General features: G+C 39.8%; 1 protein-coding gene across 15 annotated transcripts; it reads left to right on the plus strand.

Annotated features, from left to right (window-relative positions):
• Positions 1-439: 439 nt before the first annotated feature.
• LOC121920004 (elongin-A-like) lies at positions 440-23117 on the plus strand. 15 transcript variants are annotated; one of them, XM_042447095.1, is made up of 11 exons: positions 440-498; positions 2426-2538; positions 10185-10924; positions 11883-11979; positions 15275-15442; positions 17595-17692; positions 18822-19002; positions 19566-19677; positions 20972-21106; positions 21854-21955; positions 22309-22445. In XM_042447095.1, exons 3-10 carry the CDS (start codon positions 10250-10252, stop codon positions 21933-21935), a joined length of 1548 nt encoding a protein of 515 aa, XP_042303029.1. In that variant the 5' UTR covers positions 440-498; positions 2426-2538; positions 10185-10249; the 3' UTR covers positions 21936-21955; positions 22309-22445. The 15 variants fall into 15 exon arrangements, with proteins under 15 accessions (XP_042303029.1, XP_042303031.1, XP_042303023.1 ...); XM_042447097.1 differs by having other exon boundaries at positions 20972-21102; XM_042447089.1 differs by lacking the exon at positions 21854-21955 and having other exon boundaries at positions 22309-23117.
• Positions 23118-24028: the final 911 nt, after the last annotated feature.

Here is a 24028-nt window from a genome sequence, read left to right on the forward strand (position 1 = left end):
TACAAGCTTTTGGAATGTCTTATACAGTACCATCCACTTGCCTGGATTTCAATTTTGCTATAAGGAAAGCAGAAGCAGTTGAATGTTTGAGTGGGCTGAGGAAAGTGAGGTTTCTGGCGCCTGCAAGGATTTTAAATTGTTTCATGCTTGTTTTTATTTTGGGGCACAACATCTATATATATCCAAAATGCATGCAAACAATGTCCTCTCCCACCTGGGTGTGTGTGTGTGTGAAAGTGATATGTGGAATAGGGGATTCTCTAAACCAAGTATGAGAATGGGCAGAATAAGAAAGCAGTAGGAAAATTAAGAAATTTAATTAATTAAAGACTCTTTAGTCCTCTCTTCTTCAGAGGAATAAGACTTCCTACAGATCTGAGAATCAGGAAACACTGAACAATGCACTAATAATACAAATGAATGGATTATTTCTATTTTCAGATTTGGAAAGCATTGAAGGGACTTCGGGATTTGAAAATCTCCCTGGATATCTTAGTGGTAAGTGATAAAACAAATGGATGGGGTTACTTCTTCTTCTTCTTCTTCTTATTATTATTATTATTATTATTATTATTATTATTATTATTATTATTGATCTGTGAAGTCCTTACCCTATCACAGAGTATATATGTATGTAGCTGAGAGAATGCGGGCAAGGAGAAAAAGTAAGTACCGTATTCTTTTCTCTTGTCATTTCTGAACTCCCAAATGTCTCTTTTCAAAGCATCAATTATAATATTGTGTCATATTTCGTAACAAGTTTCTAAGACAAGGAAGGCATGGAGGTATTTTAAGGACCACTTCAAATGAGGGCTGTTGTATTTTGGTACCAGAACAGAGTACAAAATTTGTGTCATCAACCATCTTTGAATAGAACTTGTGTGTATCTTTAGCTGGTTGTCTATTTAGAAAAAGCACTTGGAAGAGGCCAGATTTCCCACTGCTGTTGCATGCAATGCACATGTACATATGAAAGACAAGAACACATGTCTCCCATCAGCCATGGCAAAGACTTTTCTCTTCCTCTTTTCCCTTGCTCTGAAATCACTTGTTAAGATGACACGCACATTAATAGTTTACATGGGGGGCGGAGGTGGTGTGATGATGATCAAATTATATGATGATGATCAAATTATGGATCTGACTCTTTTCTGTTCCTGGCATAAGTTTGGATGGACATGGAAAGGCAGAGGGTGCAATGCTACACCAGGAGGGCAAGCATGCACTTGCCCTCTGTTTATTCCATCTTGAAGGAATTTGGAGCAGAATATTGGATTAATAGTATTGCCCAAACTTTTTCTGGCTACTGCCCCCTTTCCTCTTGGGTGACAACCCTATTGCCCCCCAATACATTTTCTTTGATATTAGGCCTACTGTTTTACTGCAAATTCAGAACAAGCCATTTTGGTTGCTACTCCCTTTGCATTCAGTCATCTTGTTGGCAGCAACCAAGCAGCTGGCTGAGCAGCGACTGAGAAGTCTCTTGCCCAGGCCAGCCTTGAAGCAAAGATCAGTGCAGACAAGAGGCCTCTTTGTTGTTGCTCAGGAAGCTGCTCATTTGCACCACCCAAGGTGACCAGATGCAAGGGAGAAGCTTCTCCCCAGAGAAGAAGGACTCTCAAACCCTTCTTCACGTCAGAGAAAGGTGCAGCTGGTGTGTATTGTAAGGGGTGTACAGAGGCCACATGCTCTGGACTGGAGATTGGTGTGGACTGGGAAAGGGAGACATTTAAATTACAGGAGCTGCTCCAAGACAAGGTACTCTTTCCAAGAATCAAGCACAGATACTCCTTCCCCAGAGACATGTCTTCCCTACACAGCTCCAAGTGTCCACTCTCCCACAATAAATGTGTTTCTTCTTCTACCTCTTTTCTCAGCTTGTCTGATGAAAGAAAGCAGGAACAACAGTGCAACTCCAGCCTCCTAGCCAAGTCCCAGCAAAGCTCACAAAGCTTAAGCAGGGTTCCAAATTTGAAAGCTCCTTTTTGCCACCAGTTCTCCCCCTCCACCATGTGCTCTAACTCATTGCGTCAGTCTGTCCCAAAATGGTGCCGCACTGTGCCCAAGCCTTGCACAAGTTTCCCAACTGCCACTGCTAGCAAAAGATGCCAGTAAAATAGTGAACTCACGTGGGCAGGCAAAGAGTGGGAGACACTACCACACAAAATGATCAGCGAGGCCGTTGGGTGGTTTTTTGGGGACCATGAAAAGAAGTTGCCTGTAATCTTTACCACCATCATGGTCCTAAAGGCCTCTGGTTCCCCTTATCTTTCCTGAACACCAATAGTTTGACTGAAGACCCCTTGCTGCCCCCTTTCCTTCACTGCCCCCTTTCTACCTCTTTGGGAATCACTGGATTAATACAAGAACAATGGCATTCTGAAATGGTTGTGCTTTCTTTTTCTGCTTTATTGTTTTTCATTAGGAAACAGGAGTGGGGAAAACAGTGAACAGTTTTAGGAAACATGCCACTGTGGGTGATCTGGCAAAGTCCCTGATACGTCATTGGAAAAAACTTGTTCCTCAAGATAATACAAGGTGAGTGAAAGCCAAAATGAGGAACTGGGCTAAATTAATACAGTATTTCAGTTTCCTAGCATTTAAGAGTAAGTATGCATATATTCATGTATTCTACATTAACCTTAGAAGCAAAATAGTGGCACTAAAATGACAGTGAACATATCCAAGCCACTTTGTCACCATGATCACAAAACTCTGATGTTACAGGTGTTAACCTTAGTTACTTGATCAAAACATAAGATTAGACTGTGTTTTGCAAATACTAAATAGCTAACAAAAGCATATTTTAAGCAACTTAACCAAATGGCAGTGTTGGTTACCTTATACCTTCCTCTCTCTTATTCTTAAAGCTCAGGGACAAGTTTTAAATAATTTTTTAATCTATTTTTTTAGAAAATGTATTTTTTATAGACAATACGGCTACTATTACTTTTTATGTTCTGAGAAAGTTAATTTGCTGTTTGATTGCTCTCAGAAAATTAGAAATTATGGCAATGATTTATATTCACAAACATATCTGTGTACAAAATAATCACATCTGGTACTCTGTATACTAAATCTTCAAGAAATAGAATGGGATGGGTGACTTAATTCAGTCTGCTACCTTCAAAACACATCTAGGGATAGCCTTGTTGGCCATATAGCAAATCCAATAACATCCAAACAATGATACCTTTATAGGGTCAACCAAAATGCACAATTACATGTTGCAAGCTTTCGAAGTCACACTGGCTTCTTCATCAGGCAAAAAGGAGAAAGAAATTGAAGACATTAGTCATAGGCCTGCATTTTCTATTTCTGGTCTTAGTTCAGATGGTAGGGAGGGCTATCTGCAGGCTGGCACCTCTGCCTTTTGCCATGTGGTCACTGGTACATTTTCAAATTCAAGAAAATTTAATGTCCATTTGCAATTCAAAGAAGATGTTTCCTTGGAATCCATCATGTCTCCTTCCTTTGTGAAGCCACAGGCTCCTATGTAGATAGAGAACCCTGAATTTCTCAAGAAGTCTTCATGTTTTGCAGGTAGAGAGTTTAGCCCTCCCTACCATCTGAACTAAGACCAGAAACAGAAAATGCAGGCTTATGACTAACATCTTTAATTTTTCCCCCCTCCTATTTGCCTGATGAAGAAGTCAGTGTCACTTTGAAAGCTTGCAACATGTAATTGTGCATTTTGATTGGTCCAATAAAGGTATCGTTGTTTGGATGTTATTGGATGCTTCCTTCAATTTGGTCTCAGAATAAGCTTGGGTTGTTCCACACTACACAGTTATAGTGCTGTGATTACACTTTAACTGCCATGGCAACATCTTATGGAATCCAAGGGTTGGCAGCTGCTGGAGGAACATTTGCAGCCCTCAGCCTGAGAGCATCTTTGGGGATTCTGAGCAAACTACAAATCCCAGGATTCCATAAAATAAAGCCAGGCACTTAAAGTGGGATTATAGTGCTATAATTCTCTAGTGTGAAAGGGCCCCTTGTAAATTAAGCTTTCATTGTTATCACCGTGTGCCTTCAAGGCATTTCCAATTTATGGTGACCCTAAAGTGATGATATCAAATAGTTTTCTTGGGTTTCTTCAGGGAGGGAGTCGCCATTGCTATTCTCTGAGGCTGAGAGAGTGTGACATGTGTCACCCAGTGGGTTTCCATGGCTGAGATGGAATTTGAACCTTGGTCTTGCAGTGTGCTAGACCAGTGCTCAAACCACTATACGACTCTTCTCCATTGCCTAGGCTTTCATACGGAACTAACTATTCTTCTCCTAGAAGAACAATTAGTTCTTCTTCTATCAGAAGTTCTTCTTTTAGAAGAAAAAGAAATTAGTTCTTTTAGAAAAGAAAGCTGTCTGATTGGATTGAAAGCATGTCAGAATTATTAACCTCAGGTGCCTCCTTATCAATTGGTGTGTAGCACATGTGTAGCAAATACTTTTCTTTCAAGCCAATGAATAAGAACTTGGCTTCCTAAATTCTCTTACAGTACTATGTAATGAACACCAGATATATTACATTTCAGCCACTGCTGCCCCCTGCAGGAAAGAGAGGTTTTTAATCATGCTTCTCCTTAACAGCCTCTTCTTCTACAATGGGAAACCTCTTTTTATAAGATATAGTGCTCCAGAACCCACATTATCCTGTTGATACATCAGTTGGCTGTGGTATTGTGAGCGTGTGTGTCATGTTATGTGCCTTCCCTTCCAACTTATGGTGACCCTAACGTGAACCTATCATGGGGTTTTTGTCTGCATGATTTGTTCAGAGGATGTTTGCCATTGCCTTCCCCTGAGGCTGAGAGCATGTGACTTGTCCAAGGTCAGCCAGTGGGTTTCATGACTGAGCTGGGAATTGAACCCAGGGTCTCCAGAGTTATAGGCCAACACTCAAATCACGATACCATGCTGGCTCTCTGGTATTATGTGCAGTCTTCTCTTTTTGATGAAACACTGTGGAATATGTATGCACTGTTCATAGAGAGAGGCACGGTCTGCTCCTACGGCACATAAGAGGCTGGATCTGCACTGCAGAATTAATACATTTTCACACCTTTTTAATTACCATGGCCCAGTGCTATGGAATTCTGGGATTTGTAGTTTTATGAGATATTTAGCCTTCTCTATCAGAGTGCTCTGGTGCAACAACAGACTACAGTTCCCAGGATTCCATAGGATGGAGTCATGACAGTTAAAGTGGTGTCAAACTATATTATTTCCGCAGTGCTGATGCAGCTTATGCATGACCCAAAGGTATGACCCAAGCTGTATGCTTAACCCCAGTTGGCAATCTACATTAGAGGTGGGCAAAATATGGCCCTGGGGCATTTGTATCAGACTGTGAGCCTAAGTGTTTTCTAGCTATTTTTTGTTGTAGCTTCTTCCAACAAAGTAGAGGTAGGCTATAGATTTCCTCTTGTTGTTATGTGTCTTCAAGTCATTTCTGACCTTTGTTGACCTTAAGGCAAACCTATTATGGGGTTTTCTTGGCAAGTGTCTTGAGATGGGTTTGTCTTTGCTTTCCTCTGAAGCTGAGAGAGTGTGGCTTGCCTAAGGTCACCCAGTGGGTTTTATGTCTGAGTGGGCATTTGAACCCTGATCTCTAGAGTCATAGCCCAACACTCAAACCACTACACCATGACTGGTAGGTTGGACCGCTGGGAGACCTCTCTTCCATGACAATACCAGGGAAGGGCATGAGAGAGGGCACATATTCCCTTCTGTTTGAGAATTTACAAGGAGGAAGCTGAAATGGTGGGAGAGAGAAGATAATGATTTCAAATTAAGACAGTTCTCTAGGTGTGTATACCTTTCTCTCCTGTTTACACAAACACATGGATAGGTGGGGTTTGTGGATCTGGTTGTACTAGGACACATCCTGAGGTTTCAGGTCTGTTGGCATGGTCCCTATCTGTTTCTTATCAGTTGGGACAGTATGCTCTGGGAAGACATAGGAGGGAATCCTTTCTGTTGTGGCACCCCAGTTCGACAGTACTCTTAGGGATCATTCACACATTGTTCTTTTTAGTGCGACAATGTGAATAATCTGGCTCATGCATTCCAGATTTGTTATTCACACTATGGAACTGCATCTCTGCAAATTCCGTTGCTCACATGTGTCAGCGCTTGAATAAAGATGGAGTCGATGATGCCGATGTATTAAAAAAAACACACTTTCAAGGCATGCAGAATTTTATCCCAGGTCTGTTTGCATTGGTTATTTACATAGCCGAGAATGCTAATCTTTTAGACCCTCCCCCTCCGACATCGATTATCCCAGGTTAAGTGGGGTTTTTTTTGTTTGTTTTTTGGCATCCCCCCAATTTAATCAGATCATAGCACCAGGGAGGATATCATTCCAGCACAATGTGAAAACATGGCTGTTTGGGGGGCTGGTTTTACCCAAATTTCAGCAGTGTGGCTTAGTGGTTTGAGCGTTGGACTACAACTCTGGAGACCAGGTACAAATCCTGGTTCAGTCATGTAAACCCTTTGGGAGACCTTAGACAAGTCATACTCTCTGTAAACCTTATCACATTATAGGAATCCTGGACAGAAATGGGATTTTGAACGTAGAAAAAACCCGTAAATGCAGAAGGTTTTTCACATGCATTTCTCCAAAAATTAAATAATGTGAAAATAAAGCAAATGTAAAAAGGACAAAAATGGCAGCTTTGTACTTTCAGGAAGTTCTCAAAGTAAAAAGCTGTCATTTTTGTCCTCTTTACGTTTGCTTTATTTTCGCATTATTTCTGGTCTGGTGAAACGTTGTATGATTGTGGGTTTTTTCTCCTTTAATTCCCATTTCTCAGTGAGATTTCTCTAGTGTGATAAGGTAGTCGGTGTCAGAGGAAGGCAATGGCAAACTTTCTCTGCAGAATAGTGCCAAGAAAACCCCAGGATAGCTTCGCCTTAGGGTTGTCATAAGTTGGAAATTACTTGAAGGTACACAACAACATCAACAACAACGGTTTTAACTTCTTCTGTTCTTAAACTACCCTGTTTTAAGTGTTAAATCAGCTTAATATGTTTTTAGCCTTTCAGTTAGTTTTGTTCTTTTAAATTGTTTTAAATGATTACATTGATGTTGTTGGATGCTTCCCTGATATAGCCTGCATCCGCACTGCAAAAATAATCCAATTTTACACCACTTTAACTGCCATGGCTCAATATAATTCTGGGAACTGCAGTTTAGCCTTCTGTGTCAGAAAGCTCTGGAGCCACAACAAACTACAAATCCCAGAATTCAGTAGCATTAAGCCATGGCAATTAAAAGTGGTGTCAAACTGCATTATTTCTGCAGTGTGGATGCAGCCACACTCAGATATAGGATGGAATAGAGATATTTTAATAATAAATAATACTGCCCTTTCAGTGATTCCTGGGTTGTAGTTAGCAGAGCTAAAGTTTGTAGCAAATTTATTCTGTCTCTTCACATATTTTTTATGTTCTTTGCTTTTTCCTTCCACCCTTAAACCTTGAATTTTAGTTAAGAATAACAGTGATAAATAATTTTAGGGATTCCTTCTGCACATAGACATCTCCCCACAGTACCTTAGAAAGCAGACTTTGCTTTCTTAATACTGCTTGGTATGACTGGATTCTAAAGACCATGGGTTCCTGGCTGAACCAGGAATAACAAACAGGCTCTGGCTGCAAACTACGCGAGTAGAGAATTTTTGATTAATATTAAAGATCCTGCTGTGAGAGAGGTGATCTGTGCCACAAAGTTATTGAGGAAGGAAAATGTGACAGCTTGAAGTGATGTTATATCTATATGTTTCTTTGCTGAAAATAAAAATCTGTGTTTCAGCTTTTTATCTTGATCTATGTTATATTATGAATACTTTGATGACATAAACCTCAATAAGAATTTGGTTTTCAGAGAACCTTATTGCATGAGACAAGGAATCTGAAATGGAGTAGGAGAATAGCAGTTTTCTGCATGCTGTTGTAGCATATCCATTCTCTTCCCACGGGAAACGCTTATGAAAGTGTGCCTTTTGTCAAACTGATTTCTCCAGCATGACAAAAGACATGCTTTTACAACTGTCTCCCTTGGGAAGAGAATGGAAGTGCTTTGATGGCATGGCAAGAGATATGGAGAAAGCTGCTTTTCTCAACTCCTTTTTGGCTGTCTTTTCTCTTGTGATAAGGCTGTAAGCAAGAGAATTCTGAGGAAAGAACAGTGTTCATGCAATTTGACTTTTCAACTATGGAACTATAGCGCATTTTGCATTCGATCCCTCCTGCCTTGAAATGAGTGCAGAATCTGAGCCTGACTTCAGAGGGAGAACAAGATTTCTTAAATGGCCATGCAGTAATTCATTTGAGTGGCTCAGTCTTCATGGCAGATATATCTCACTACAACGTATTTTATACTTTCTTGTCTTCTTTGCAACAGTTGAAGTTGATAGCTCAGTGTTCAAGTTGACGTATACCTTTCAACATTTCACAGTTGAAAACAGGGACATGTGTGGCCAAACAAATCAGAGTGTGGTCAAGATGGCAAAAGTTATGAATGAGGAAGAATCCACAAGCTAGGAAAGGATGCAGCAGTTTGCTTTTGCCTGAGTCTAACATGGAAGGGCAAAACCCTGTCCCCTGTGCTGAATTAGTTGAGTGCAGACTACTTCTTCACTTTGAACAGAGTTTGCAGAAATTGGAGTAAGCTGAAGACAAAGAGGGAAAATGGGAGGAGGAGAGAGAAACTGGGCCTTTTTAAAAGCAGCTGGAAAAGTGGGCCAGCAGAGAATTAATCAAAATGGTCCCTGCCAAATAGAGACAGTGGGAGGGATTGAGTGAAGATCTTTTTGGTTTGGGCAGAACTTTGACTGCTCAATGGGAAAGAGCCTTTCCTGAGCTGTGCTTATATTTGTTGTTCTTTTTAACTTTTATAAGCTGCCTTGAGTTCCAGTTTGGGAAAAAGGCATGGTAATGATGATGACAATAACAACAAAAAACACCACCACAAATGAAATGTGAAGCAAGCTAATTAAACTGAGTTCTTCAGCCAGTAAAGCTTATGGTGCAGGATGCATCTGGTGAGAGATAGAGGACATAATACCTCTCTATATAATGGAGGTTTATAGTTTTGGGTGATCCCAGACGCTGAATGTCAAGTAAGTTTATCACACAGGGAAATCCCATGCAAAAACGGGATTTAAAAGGTAGGAAAAGAAGGTAGCAAAAGTGGGTTGATTTTCACACATGTTATTTTTAAACTTGTGTTAGCCTGAACAGAAAGTAAAGAAAAGCTGCTCCTTTTTAATTCTGGGATTTTTTGAAAGTAAAACGGAGCCGCTTTTGTCTACTTTCCCTCCACTTTCCTTTGAGGATAACATTAGTTTAATAATGACATCATGTGAAAATCAACCTGCTTTTGCCGGCTCCCTCCCCCCCAATTTAAATCCCTGTTTTTCCACGAGATTTTCCCCATGTGATAAACTCATCTGGAGTCCTCTCTCCTTGCCTCACAACTAAATATACTAAGAAGCTGAAAATCTTTCTTTATCAAGTTCTGCATCCATAGTCTTCATGGCAGATTAATATAAGATGCTTTATGCAAAATGCTTCTCTGTGTGTGGAGGCAGGCAAGAAAAATTATACTGAAACATTTTGATTTTGTTCTGATACAACTGATAAATGGCCTATGTTTTGGAGTCAACTCTTGTAATGTGTGACCATGGACCCATTCATGCTACAAAATTACAGGGCTATGATTCTACTTTAACTGTCATGGTTCCATACTATGGAATCCTGGGATTTGTAGTTTGGTGAGGCACTAGAAGAGCACTGAAGAGAAGTCTAAATGCCTGTTCATAAACTGCCAGTCTCATGATTCCATTGGAGTGAACCATGGCAGTTAAAGTGGAATTATACTGCTATAATTTTGTAGTGTGAATGCACCTTTTGTGACATGTATCCTAGTAATGGTTCATTGCTTGGACAGTTTCAAACCAGACTGGAGTAAATTTCTGTCCTCCAGATAATCATTGGACTGGGACTCCCATAATTTCTTACAATTAGCTTTGTTGGCTGGGGCTGATAGAAGCAGAGACTGACAATCTCTGGAGGGCTAAGCCTGTAGCATTAGCACATATTAAAGTAGAAAGGATGGTCTTCCTGTTTATCATTGGAATTAGGTGCAATTTTTGTTCTTTGCATTCTAGCACATGCACCCTGCCAAAAAAACAGTACCAATAAGGAAAAAGAAACTTCAGATAAAAAGAATAGAATGCTGCGATCAAAGGAAAGGAAGCATTCCAAGAAAACTCAGACCTCTGGATCAAATTGCAACTTTGCTTTTTCACCTGAAAAGTCACATAAAGCCTTAGAACTGACCTTAGAAGGGAAACAAAATGCTGAAGAACCTGGCTCTTTTAAGGGATTCAAAAGTCAATGCAACATTAAAACCCATGATAATGGTATGTGTAAGGATTCATCTGGTAGTCAAGAAACAAGTGATTCCAAAAATATTTGCAAAGCAAGTAATGAACAAGAAAAATCTTTAGAAAAACACACATCCTCTGTGGCAAACAACCAAAGTTTCAACAAGAACTATTTGGTTACAGCCAGTAGGAAAGATTTCTTACACTTAGAAGTAGACAAATTTGATAAGGATCTACCAACTAAACAAATGGATATTGGGCTAAAAAGGACATTAAAATCAAATTCCCGGTCCCAAAGCCCAGTCAATGATGAAACATTTGAGCACCACAGTATGTCTTTTGAATCATACCTGAATTATGACCAGGTTTCACAGCGAAGAAAGAGAAAATCTGGCTCCACAGACAGACGGATGGCAAAAGGACACAGCAAGTCAGCATCTTGGAAAACTGTGACAACAGCCACTGCTGAAGAAGGAAAAAACTTAAAATCAGAAGAATATGGGGAAAGTCCCGATAAAAAGGTAAACTGTTGAATAGTTCATGGAAGCCTGGTGCAAAGTTTGAATTTGGATTGCTTTTAATCGCTTTAAAAATTTGCTTCAGAATAAGATTTTGGCAAGAATAACCAAAGGATAGAAGTTATTGCTACTATTCTGATTTTATGCAAATAGCATCTTTTTAAAGGCAAGTAAATAACTGGGAACCTGCCTAGTGTCTACAACAGGGGTAGGCAAAATATGGCCATCCAAATTATAACTCCTGTCATTCTGAGCCAATGTAGATGATGGAGAGGGATGCTGAAAGTTGCAGTTCAACAACACCTGGGGATAAGCATTTTGCCCACTCCTGTTTACAACTAAACCTGCCTGGGGGCTTGCCTGGACAAACCATTAATTCTGCCCTGTACATGGTGGCAAGGAGCAAGTACTGTACATGTTTTCCTTCCTTGCCTATCCACATCCTTACCATCCCACCTTGGATACTACAGAGCATCTACATGAAATGGGCATAACATTCTTTGACGTTTATATGCCTGCAGTCCAATGTAGAAAGACCTCAATCATGCAGTTGGTTTCTGGATCTTATCCAGGATCTTGACTGTGTGAATTTGGCCTCTGTGTATTGTTCACTCTCTGTCTTTATCACGTGTCATGGAACAGATCTGGCAGATGGTATTATTGAGTTCTGTCCAATTCTTCTACCAGATGTAGTGATGAGCAGCAGCTTTGATTGCTTTCTTTTTCAAGGGTTAAATCGGGGTTGGGAATTATACAACCTTCCAGTTGTTGTTAGACTCCCCGTCCTAATATTCTTCTCCATTGGTTAGGCTAGTTTAGTTCTTCTAGGAGTTGATCATATTTATGTATTCACCACAAAATGAAAGTGTATCATGTCATAATGTTTCCTTATGACTTCCTACAAATTTCTATCCATGCAAATACAAGATATTGTTAACAGCATTTCTGTGATCAAACACAGGTGAAGACATCACTCGAACACTTACTGAATATTCCACTTCCTAAAGTTCTGCCGGAATTATCAATGCCTTCTCCTCCTTATGCAGCAGAATTTAAAGGTAACTCCAAAATGTTGATAAGGGAACCCTGGAAAATGTCCTCTTTGGATTGCACTGGAATTTACTTGTCCAGTGAAGTTTGAAAAAGTTAGTCAGAGCAACAATTCCCCCCCCCCAAAAAAAATATATCAGCAAACATTGCCATGTTACTTGCTATAAATTAAAGGGGAAAAACAAACAAACTTTTTGAAGCTCTGGCACTGTGATAATAATAATAATGAGAGTGTAAGAAAACTTTCTTACCGTTAAGATTCCTTCGAACCAATTTAGCATTTCTGTAATCTTTGCAGAAAAGGAGTATCTCCTAGTTTTGACCTTGACTTAGGGAGAGCTAATTTATCAGAGAGCCAAAGCTTTTGCTGTGCTCCTTCCACAGCTTAATAGATCTACCAGCCATAATAACCTCCCCCAATCCTCAGGAATCAAAGCTTGCCTTGGTAACACCAGCTCACAACATGGGCTTCCAGCTTTAGTTTTTCACTGCCTTCCTTCTGCCTATCTCTCTGGGTTGTCCATAAAGCAACAACTGCAGTTTATTAATTCTCCATTCCTGGCGTCCAGCCCTCACCCATTTCCGGAACAGAGTAATCTTCTTCAGGTGGTACGGTATCAGGTGGAGGCCGAGAAGTCTCCAACCTCTCGCAGTCACTCACAAGGAGTTATTTGTCCATCCATTTTTTTTAAAAGAAAAGCCTCCCAACAGTCTGTGAAATTAACCAGCCAGAAGTCTACTTCTTTCCCTGATATCAGACAGCCCTACTGTTAAGCTGGGCAACCTATGGCTCTCTGGATGATGTTGGACGTTCATTCTCCTCAGCTTCTACCAACATGGCCAGTGGAGAGTGGTGATGTGAGTTGTGGTTCAACAACACTTGCAGGGCCACAGGTTTTCCACCCCAGCACTAGGCAGAGTAAGGTAACCATGTCAGGCAGCCAAATACAGTACCATCCTCGTCCATTCCACCTGAGCTCCTCAGCCATTCCCTTCTGCTGGATACAACATGGAGATTGTGCTGCCCTCCAGATATCTTAGATGCAAAATCCAGCAGACCTAGGCAGCACAGGCAATGGTGAGGCATGCTGGAAGGTGCAGTTCAACAATATTTGGAGGGCTGTGTGATTCCCCCTATGTCTTACAGGAATCTGGATGTTAAAAAAAATACTGGTTTGGGTTACAATTCTTATTTTTGAACACCACATCTCTGGATCTACTTAGGAAACACACTTGGGATAATTTGGTGATTAGTAATGTGGAATTTTCCATTTTGGATTATATCAGTTAATGAATGCTTTTTCTATAGTTCAGCAAATAAATACTCTTTGTAGCACAGGTAAAAGTGTTAACCCCTTGACTACCTTCCACAACAATGTGGAGTCAAAACTGCCTTACTGTGTGGGCAGATGGGTGAAGAGTGATACCATGAAATTCTCAACTGACATGTGTCTTCTGAGAACATCTCCCAATGGCCTAGTTCCAGGGAACAGCATCATACCTAGTCAGAGCTTAGAAAAACTACTGTTTGGACTACCATTTTCAGAATCCCCAGACAGAATAACAAAATTAATTTGATCATCCAGTTGATTTTGGGAGTTTTATTCCAACAAGGTAACTCTGCTTCCTGACATCCAGTGCTCTACCTGTGATGGTTTGCAGAAACTAGAATGACTAGTTCTGTATAGCAGAACTAAGCTGCCCATCAGTTTCCGGGCCCAGTACAAAGTGTTGGTTATCACCTTTAAAGCCCTAAATGGCTTGGGTCTAACCTATCTTCAGGACCACCTCCTTCCATATAATCCACCCCATGTACTTAGGTCCTCTAGAAGGAATTTGTTTCACCCTATAAAAACTAGGTTGTCTGCAACCTTCCAGATGACATTTTCAGCGACTGCTCCCAGATTGTGGAATGGCCTGCCAGAGGAGATCTGTCACATGCAAACAAGTGCTCCTTCCTTCCTTCTTTCTTTGTTTTTAAAATGATGAATACTAAGTTTTCATGGGAACTGATCTGGTTATGGGTAGGTGTACCAACCTGCCTTTGCAAGCATCAGTCTAGAGCAGGGATTCCCAAACTCTGGTCCTCCAGGTTTTTGGACTTCAGCTGCCAGAAGCCTCAGACATCTTGGCCAATGTCTTGGGATTCTGAGAGCTGAAGTCTAAAACACCTGGAAGGTCAGAATTTGGGAATCACCAATCTAGAGTTTATTTGTTGTTGCTGAGTGCTTTCAAGTCATTTCTGACACTACACTGACTCTATAATGAAAAATTACAGTGTTAGGTTTTTTAAAAAGATTTTCCTTTGAAACATGAACAAAATATTTTTGAAATGATGTACCAATGGCCCCTATCTCCAGTGAAATAGGCCAAAATATATAAAAGAGCCACTAAGAAGTGTTGGAAATGTAATAAAGTAGTAGATCATGTTTAATAATAATAATAATAATAAAATTGGAGTTGTATTAAATCACAAATGCAGAAAATATTGAGATTAAAATTGTCAGAGAATCTGGAATTTTTTCTGTAGGGAATTTTTGATGAAAACTCAAAGATAGAAAAAGAACATGGAAAGATTGTCAGGTATATGGTATTGGCAGCAAGATTAATTTATGCAAAATGTTTAAAGAGTCCCAAAATTAAAAAAAAATGAATGGAGGGGGCAAATGATGGAAATTGCAGAGATGGAGAAACTGACACATCTGATTAGAGGGAAATCTATAAATGGTTTCTTGAAAGCATGGATGTGATTTATTGACTATGTCCAACAGAGGGAGACCTTATACAAAGATAATAGGTTTCAGTACAGTACTTGATGTTAAAATAGACAGAAGTAAGAATTGCAGTTAGTTGGAAGATGAGCTCACAGTTTGTGGTTTAGAAAAATTAAGGTAGATTTTTATCTAACTGCTTAGCCTTATATGAGAAGAGGAAATGTGGAAGATTCAGTTAACTGTGGATCAAGAAAGTTGAAAGTCTTTTATTGTGTTTACTATTAGTACTTTTTTGTGTGTATTTTGCATGTGCTTATTAATGTTTGTAAGTAGTAATTGGATCTTTGTGGTCCCTGTCCCTCCTTTCTGTGTTGGTGTGTATCAATTGTTGGTTTTAACATTAAAGTTTCAATAATTCTTTTTAAAAAATTTAAAAGCTAATGTGAAGGTAAACTCTGGGTACCATGTTTGAAAAGAAGCTGAGGAACAGTGTTAGGAGAGACGGCCCTTTTCAAAAATCTAATTGAAACTCCTTAAAGAGTAAACAGCAGTTTTAAAAATCTTTAAATTCTTTCTGTGTATTCCGCAGCTCCGCCAACCAAGGAAAAACCACCCAAGAAAAGCGAAGCCACTCAGTTCACTATTTGGAGGCGAAACTCCAAAGTGCAAGTGTACTCTAGCTCTAAAATGGTCTGTCTCTCAAAAATGCTAACCCTGTATGAACAATGCATCCGTGTACTTCAAAATAATATTGACTGTAAGTACTGGAAATGCTTCATGGTTATGGGCTTTAACTTGGTTGTGTACCATTTTGGTTCATGGTTTTTTGTAATATTAAATGTTCCTCATGGAGATGGGTTCCTAGACTGAGTTTACCAGGGCTTTCCTTACTTTCAAGAGGAATGAAATGTTGTGCTGTGTCTGTTTAATATTTATTTTATTTATAACTATACCAGCAGAAAAGGCGTGGAAAACATTTGGTCCATATACCACATAGGGTTGTTCTTCTTCTCTGATTTGTCAGCCATCTGACCAGTTGCTTTCACTAAGTTTAACCACAGCTTAAACCAGGGATGGACAAACTGTGGCTTGCAGGCCACAAGTAGTCCCCGGGGATGTGGAGGGCAATTTTACCACATTTTGGAGATGTCTGAACCATTTTACGCCCAGAAAAAGCCCTTTTAAAGAACAGAAGTGACTTCTGGTGACTTCCTATTTTGAAAAAAAGGCATCTCTTGGGCCTAAAATGGCCTGACCTCTCCAAGAACATGACAAACATGCTGCCATATCCCCTAGAAGGCATTGGGGGGGGGGGGGCAAAAACCTTTAGGGTGTGTGTGTGTGTGTGTGTGTGTGTGTGTGTGTGTGTGTATATATATATATATAGGCATGGGATGAGGTTGCTTATGGTGGTAATGTGGCCTTCTAGCCTCCTCTAATTTCTTACCCCTGGCCTTACACTAAAATAGGGATATGTGGCTTGTCCGCCACCCTCCCCCCCGGGTGTGTGAGGGGTGTGTGTGAGGCTGTTTTTTGACTGCAACCTCCAGCATCTCTCACCATTGGATATGCTGAGTAGGAGTTTCAGTCTATCAACATCTGGTGGGGTGTGCTTTGCCCAAAGCTTATGTAAAGCAAGAGGCAGAAGCTCCCAAACTTCTATAAGGCAGCATGTGTCCTTCGAGCCTGTGCAATGGATTTTTCTGGTGGAGCGCAGCGTGCACAGAACTGGCCTCACTCTTTAAACCAGAGGTTCGACTGCTGAGGCCTTGACAAGCATGGACAATGGCAGCGAGGTCCTCGGTCCGTAGGTTTGATTAGAGTTTCCTTCTCTTAGATGGTTGACCTTATAGGGTTAGACGAGCACCATCTGCCCGGGTTTGGGATTAGAGTTTTCCTTCTCCTAGGATGGTTGCCATAAGGCTAGAGAGCCCATCCTGCCCTTTGGGCAGCATGTAGTCATAAAGTATGTGAACAGTCTTGCCAACAAGCCTCGAAGATATTCCCTGGAATGTTTTACCAAAATCCACAATTCCCATAATTCCCCAATATTTATTATTATTATTCAGTCAAAATCCCCAGAAAGAAATTAATTAAATTCCCAGGATTGCGAGGAATTCCCCAGAAATTGGCAACACTGTATGTGAAACAAATAAAATATAATATCACTTGGTGATGCCAGTTTATTTGTTATTAATATGGAGACAAGGCTGCCAAGACTGCAGCCTAATGGCAAGATTCCCATTGATTTTTCTGTGTGAGGATCAAGGGTAGGGAACCTTTTTCATCTTGAAGGTCAATTTAGTTTCTGTTCTTGAGGTGGGGGCATATTCCTGAAGCAAGTGTGGCACAAGTCAAATGGATGCCATCATCCGTTTATAACCCTCCTGTGTTTTCCACCAATCTTTTTTCCAGTTTATTTTTTACCACAAACATTAGTTTATGAGGGAGTGTCTTTTGATTGGTAACACTAGGAGCTCCTCTGTCAAGAAGTATCTTGTCTTCTGTCTCGGTTTGCTCCTGTTTCCTTTCCTTCCTGTGTTTTTCCTAGGCTTGAATTCTAGATTGTAAACTCGTGTGCTCTTATACTATCCATATAAATGGAGGTGTCTTTTTTAAAACAACAACAAACAAACCAAAAATTCTTCTGGACTTATTTTAGTATTCTGCAAATTGCCTATGAAAGGTCAGAGTTCAGAAAAGTTATTTCTTGGGGTACAACTCCCAGAATCTTTTATCAACACGGGCAGTCCTATGCTGTGGATATGCTGTATGGAAAGTGGTTCTGGGAGTTGTAGTCCAAAAAAGTAATTTTTCCAAGCTCTAAAGGTTTTGGTTTACACTGGGTGGGGTAACATGGTGGGAGAATGAATTTGCTGTGTGAAGGTAAAAGTATTCTTTCTTTGTAGCACTGTATGAAGTTGGAGGAGTCCCTTTTGAAATCCTGGAGCCTGTTCTGTCTCATTGTACACCAGAACAGTTATTTCGGATAGAGAGCTGCAATCCGGTAAACATTTTTTCTTTCTTTTTAAAAGCCGTGAATCCAACAGGCACAATGGGATCTCCCCAACCTCTCCTTGTATTAATTCTACACGGCATGTGTGTAAAACACATCTTGTGAAGACCATCATTTGAGAGAGATGGTGGTAATTCATCACAGACACAACAGTCAACGCCAGGGAAAAGAATTCCTTTTATTTTATTTTATACATTTATATGCCATATTTACTCCAATAAGAGCAAGGTGACTGTAACATGTGACTGACAATACTGGATGAATTTTACAAATGCTTCACACCTTTTGAATGAACATGGAGCAACTTGACTCCAGCTTTGTTGTTGATTGTATCACTTCTTTCTTTAGCAGAGGAGTCCTTTTCTAGCAGTAAATTCAATTCTGCTTTAGAAACCTCACTGACACATTTTACTTATAATGGAATGTATACCCCACTTTCTCCTCCCAGACAAGAAAATGGTGTTAGAATTCTAAACCAGATTCTTAGTGAACTGAATATCACACAATTCTGGTGGTGCTTGTGTTCACAAAACAATATTGATAGTTCATCTACTGTGGGCCTTTGGTATTAGCTGGAATTTTTTCAAGAGGTGGATAGTTGAATCTGTGGATAAAAAATCCATAGATATGGAGGGCTGACTTTTTAACCCATTTAAAAGAAACACACACAAAAGCAACCGGTATGGCAGATATCAAAATACTGTACCTTGATGCAAAAATGGAGTCAAAACACTTATGAGGTTAGGGCTATAAAGGTGATGGGGAGGGAATCTGCGGCTGCTAGTTCTGATACCAGTGGAAGCTGTGAATCCACTGTGAATCCATTTTAAATGAACTATCCAAGGAGCTGAATCCTGCTCCAAAATATATTTAAAACCTTGGTTAGCTCCTTCAAAATGTTTAGATTAAATCCCCATTTGTTCATCTGCCTCACTGACATTGGAATTACCAGCTTCCACTAGGAGGGAGCAGGATACTGATATAGCTTGTCCTACATGATGGGAACCTACATCTGCCGATTCCCCCCCCCCCCAAAAAAAAAAACACACACTGCTTCAATGTCCTTTCATCCTTCGTTGCTTTTGGAATGTCTGAATGTGCTTTTCTTCAACTAAAATAGACATTTGTAGAAGAGACTGACCACTTATGGAAGAGACATTGTCAAAAATACTTCAGAAATGAACAGCTCTTGGACTGTGAATCATGGCGTGAAATGTATTTGAGGCTCTTTGTTCAAAGAGAAGAAAAGCTGAAGTCTCTCACCAAAAGCATTATTACATCTTGGTCTGAAAAACTTAAAGGTAAGATATCCATAACTGCCGGAAACCATGGATTGCTTATCTAAATAGTAGGCTGAAGACAGTGGATTGGTTGAGAGAGACCACCAAACCATAGCTTGTGCTAAGAATAATTTAGGCTACAAACCTTGACTTACATTCTAGTATAGTATATGGCTTTTTGTTTCTTTTTATTTCAGTTTTGAGACTCCCCAGATGTTTTCCTGGTAGGGGTCCTTTAGGACATTGCTTAATAGGTTTGTTACTTCAAATCAGTTTTCCAATTCTGTTGTCAGAAAAATCACTGTCAGAATAGTGGCTTTAGTTCCCAGCTTGGTTGCCATTCCCAGTCATGGTCTGTGTTCTCTTGGCCAAGCCATTGCTGCAAGCCATGGTTTGGCATCACCCCTGCCCAACTATCTGCCTCATTTTTCACCTCTTCTGAAACAAAAATCCCAGTGTTAGCTGTAGTGGCTGCATTTTGTCTGTAGAAACTACAGAGCTAAAACCCAAGAACATTAGGACTCCTTCTGTATTGTTTTAAACTTTGGTTTTGAGGAAACTTTGGTTTGCTTCTTTTTGGCTAGGCTGCCAAGTTAAAATGGCTTTCATCCATGGCATGGGAAAGCCACCTAGAAGTGTCTGCTGTCAGAAAGTCAGGTATGGGACAGCAGCGCCTGTTTTTCAACTTCAGCCTAAGTAAGTGCTATTTATATGTCCAATTAAAGTAGAGCAAGCCATGATAGTAACAGCCCTATGCCTTCAGGTTTTGCATCATTGCTCTGGTGCAGTTGTGTGATGGATTAATTTTTATCTCTTACAAAAAATAATAACTTTGGGGGAAGGTAGCCACTGTTTTCCCAGTACACCTCCACTTCTTCCTTCTTGTTTCTTCTCACCTGTTATTTCAGAGCTTGGCTGAGAGCAAAGCTGTTGTGTCTGGAGTGTGGAGAGTATCAAGTGGTGTGTGGGAAAAGAGTGTTAAACCTTACATTCCCCTTCTGTGGGATCTAAATCCTCAGTTATACAAGGATGGTAATTTTCTCGCTACTGTGGGAGAAAATGAATATTCCTCTGCAGTATTCTCTCCGTATTTCTATGCCATGAAATGTTGTGGAGGACTTGTTCTATGAAGAAGAACACGCAAAAGTTATTTGTCTAGAAATCCTGTTCTCTGCACAGAAAATAGTTTCTTCCACAGGAAAGACATTTTTGTGGAATAAAACCTCCATGTGTTTTTCTTTGCAGAATAATTCCTCTACAGCACTCTGGGATGTTGGAATACTGTATCTGGGGGGAAATCCCTATCCCTAAAATTGGATCTTCATTCTTCCAAGCATAGTAAACAGTTCATTAGGACCTGTATTTAAAGTTCTGGATTTGCCACCATCATGTTTGGTTCCTCCCCATAACTGGGAGGAAGCTGCAACCCTGATATTTCAATGCTTTGAAACACTTAGGTACTGCTTCTCTTGGTGTTATATTTATTATAAACCTATATGGGTTTTATAATAAACATTTCTCAGAAGAAGAAAAGCCACAGAAATCTTGGAGTTTCCTGATGGTCAAAGCAGTAATACTGTTGAACTGGTTTAAATCTATAGTGGAGAACTGTGCTTTTTCTTACCAGTGCTCTCAGCAGGGAGTCTTACCATAAGGATGCATACAGGTAGAGGATTTTGCAGGCAGCTAGATTAGTACACAACAAATGCATCAAAATAGTACATAACACTCAGGACTGACAGGGAGGGCAGGAGCCTAGTTTTGTAAGACTTCAGATTGAAGTATTCTAGGTACTCATGGCTATGGGGATAACAGTGGATTCTGTCAGTCAAGTACCTCTGTCTTGCTTAGCTCCATGTGAAGAATAAAGCTTGAAAAATTTAGTTTTTTGGACTACATATCTGGGATTCTAAAAACAAACAAAAACAAATCAATTTTGTCAATGCCACTGAGTTTGACGTAAATTATCTGTGTTGCTGCTCTTTGCTAGATCAAAGAACTCCAAAAACCAGATGGGAAATAAGACCTCTTCCATTTCCAATAACGGTAGCAATATGGCATCTACTAGGTTTTCTGTTTACAAGAATGGACCAACTCAAGTGGTGAAGAAACCTCCTAAAAGTAGGTAAAGCTCTTATTGATATTATATCAGAGATGCAGTGGCTACCTAAGTCCATTCTTACGTATTGTCAATATCCCAGCTGCTGGTATTAAGTTCTCCTAACTGTTTGGTTTTGCGTTGGTGGCTGGTAATTCAGTCAGGCACTGATGCAAGGGATTCCCATCCTGCATTAATCCCTCTCTGAGCCTGATTTGGCGCCAAATTGGAAAAATACAACCATTTTGTGAATGTAATACTTACACAGATTTTTTAAAAAGTAAATAGTAGTCCTATCATCTCCACCACGGAAAAGCATCAGGATTTCTGGTGGTGAGGAGACAGATTTTGATATATCCCATTGCTGTTTTCTGTTGCTCCAGGGGAGATGGTTAAAACTGATGGTTTCCAATTATAAGAAAATCTTTGGCAATATCTAAACATTAGGGGAAATGTCTTGATAATAATTGCTATTTGACAGTGGAATGGTCTGCTTTGGAAGGTGGTGAGCTCTCCTTTGCTAGAGGCTTTTAAATAGACATTTGGTAGTTATTAAGTGACTTGGAGGCACTGTTCTCTCTCACACACTCCATGGCTACTTTCCTGGGGGCTGCAAAATCAAGTTTCAGCCACCATCTTCCATATACTTTTCATTGGCTCTCTAGCACTGAGCATTATCCTAATGTTTTCAGTTAATTGTTGAGCTCATTCTAATTTTGTTATTGATACCATTCCCAAATGGACTTTATTCTACATCTACCATTTTAATCACAGAAATTGCTCCAATTATGAGAAAATCACTGAGAGCCTTCAAAAACAGATTTGGACCACGGTGAACGAATACTTTAAAGCATGACTATAGTATTTACACCAGAGGTAAATGAACATTGCTTTTGTGCAGCAAAGAATGGATTTTTTAATTTGTTATTTTTATTTACTTATTTTGTATGTCACTATTTTCAAAAAGACTGAGCATGTAAAGTATTACTCTGTTTTCATTAATTGTTTTTGTCAAAAATCGTAAATGATTCTACTGGACTGTTTTACACTATACAATAAATGTTTGGGATTGTTTTTGACTACTACAAATTGCAAAAATGCTCAGTCTGCTCCATATAACCTGGAAATCATGAAGTAGAATGCAAAGAATAAACATAACATTTCAGGATTTTTCATGTTGAATCTTTCAGTCTTTGAAATCAATGACACATGCTATTTTCATCTCTCAGGTGCACATTCCATCTTGTTCTATTGCTTCGGTGTGGGTGGATAGATGGATCAACTGCTCCAGGCTCTGGTGGCAATCTCATTCAAAACACACAGAGGGTTTCAGATATGGTGGAAACAAACTTTAAATAGTTAAGCTCACCAAAAAGATTTCAGACAGCCATTCCGCTCTGTTTACCTGTAATAGCGTGTTTCTGTGTCATGGGACGACACAGAGGGTCTGGCCTCTAAAAGCCAAAATACACAGTCAGCTCTACAAAGTAGAATAAAAACTGATTCACAGTAGGCATATTCTGTGTGTTTGTCTGAGCACCAAATGCACAAAATAAACCAATTCTCTCTCTCTCTCTCTCTATCACACACACACACACACCACCACCACCACCACCACCATAAAAAGCTCAAATAAAGAGCAAGGGCTACATCCACATAACGCAGACTACCTCCCAAACAATTGGGTTTAGACTTGGGTCCCATCTCCAACATATCTCACTATGTAAGTATATGCAAATACAGATATTCTCTGTTTATCTATCTATCTATCTATCTATCTATCTTATATAAAATCCAAAACACTTTTGGTTCCAAATATTTTGGATAAGGGAGACTCAGCATGTATAGTCAGCACTGAGTTGATATGGTCACAGTTGCTATGTTTTGCCACAAGATGTCACAATTTTCAAAGATCACAGAAGATGATTTAACCAAGAAGTTCTACTTACATCACATTCCACAGTAAAAACAATAAAGACTCTTGTAACATCTTAAAGACCGCCAGTTTTTATTTCCTGGGTTGCTGATGAAGTGAGCTGCAATCCAAGAAAGTATATGCCAAATAATATACCCTCCAACATTTCACAGATGAAAACTGAGACCAAGCAAAATCAGAGATCCAGATGGCAAAAGCTATAAATAAAGAACAGACAAACTAGAAGAGGCTGCTGCAGTTTGCTTTTGCCTAAGCCTACAGGAAAGGGCTCCCTCCACTCTTCTCCTCTTAGCCACTGAGTCAGCTGAGTGCAAACTACTTTTGCAGCAATAGAAGTAAGCTGAGGACAAGGGAGGAAAGTAGGCAGAGGAGAGAAAAATTGGAAAATTTTAAGTATGTTTTAAACTGTTCAATAGTATTTTAAGGGGGGGTGGTGGGATTGTTGGATATGGAATGTATATTTTAATAGTGTAAGCCGCCCTGGTTGCGTTGCGCAGAGGGGCAGGATAAAAATACATTTTATTATTATTATTATTATTATTACTACTACTACTACAACATTTTAAAAGCTGGAAAAGTTGGAGCAATGCCAATCTGTCAGTCAGTCATAGCAATGTTCAACTAAATGTATAGCAGGACTAATTCCAGATGGTCTACAACGCCCATTGGCCTTGTTGACTGGGAATGGAAATATTTCAAAACATCTTACACACATTTAAAATACTTATTCGGTTTATTCCCCCATTTAACATGACAGCAGTTGCAAGGGAAGAACAAGTAAAGGGGAATGTCTTTCAAGGATCCTAGACTTAACATTCCCTTGGTTTTAGACTACAAATTCCATATTCTCCAAACATATGGCTACCTTCTAGCTTGCAAGACCCATGTTCTTGAATGACTGTGTGAACTTGTTGCTTTTTTCATGCCTAGAAACCTAGAAGATGGCTTTAAACCAGATAATTTGTCTGTTTTGCACAGCATAGCCACACATTCTAGCCCACATAGGCACTGGG

This window comes from Sceloporus undulatus, chromosome 1 (assembly GCF_019175285.1).
Source record: "Sceloporus undulatus isolate JIND9_A2432 ecotype Alabama chromosome 1, SceUnd_v1.1, whole genome shotgun sequence".
Classification (NCBI taxonomy): Eukaryota; Metazoa; Chordata; class Lepidosauria; order Squamata; family Phrynosomatidae; genus Sceloporus; species Sceloporus undulatus.

What these genes read in the sequence shown, in the direction of transcription:
- LOC121920004 (XM_042447089.1), top strand. Translation starts at nt 10,250, where the DNA reads ATGCTGCGATCAAAGGAAAGGAAGCATTCCAAGAAAACTCAGACCTCT. An exon ending in TTATGCAGCAGAATTTAAAG is followed by an intron (nt 11,980 to 15,274) that starts GTAACTCCAAAA and finishes TGTATTCCGCAG; the next exon opens with CTCCGCCAACCAAGGAAAAA. An exon ending in GGATAGAGAGCTGCAATCCG is followed by an intron (nt 17,693 to 18,821) that starts GTAAACATTTTT and finishes CAACTAAAATAG; the next exon opens with ACATTTGTAGAAGAGACTGA.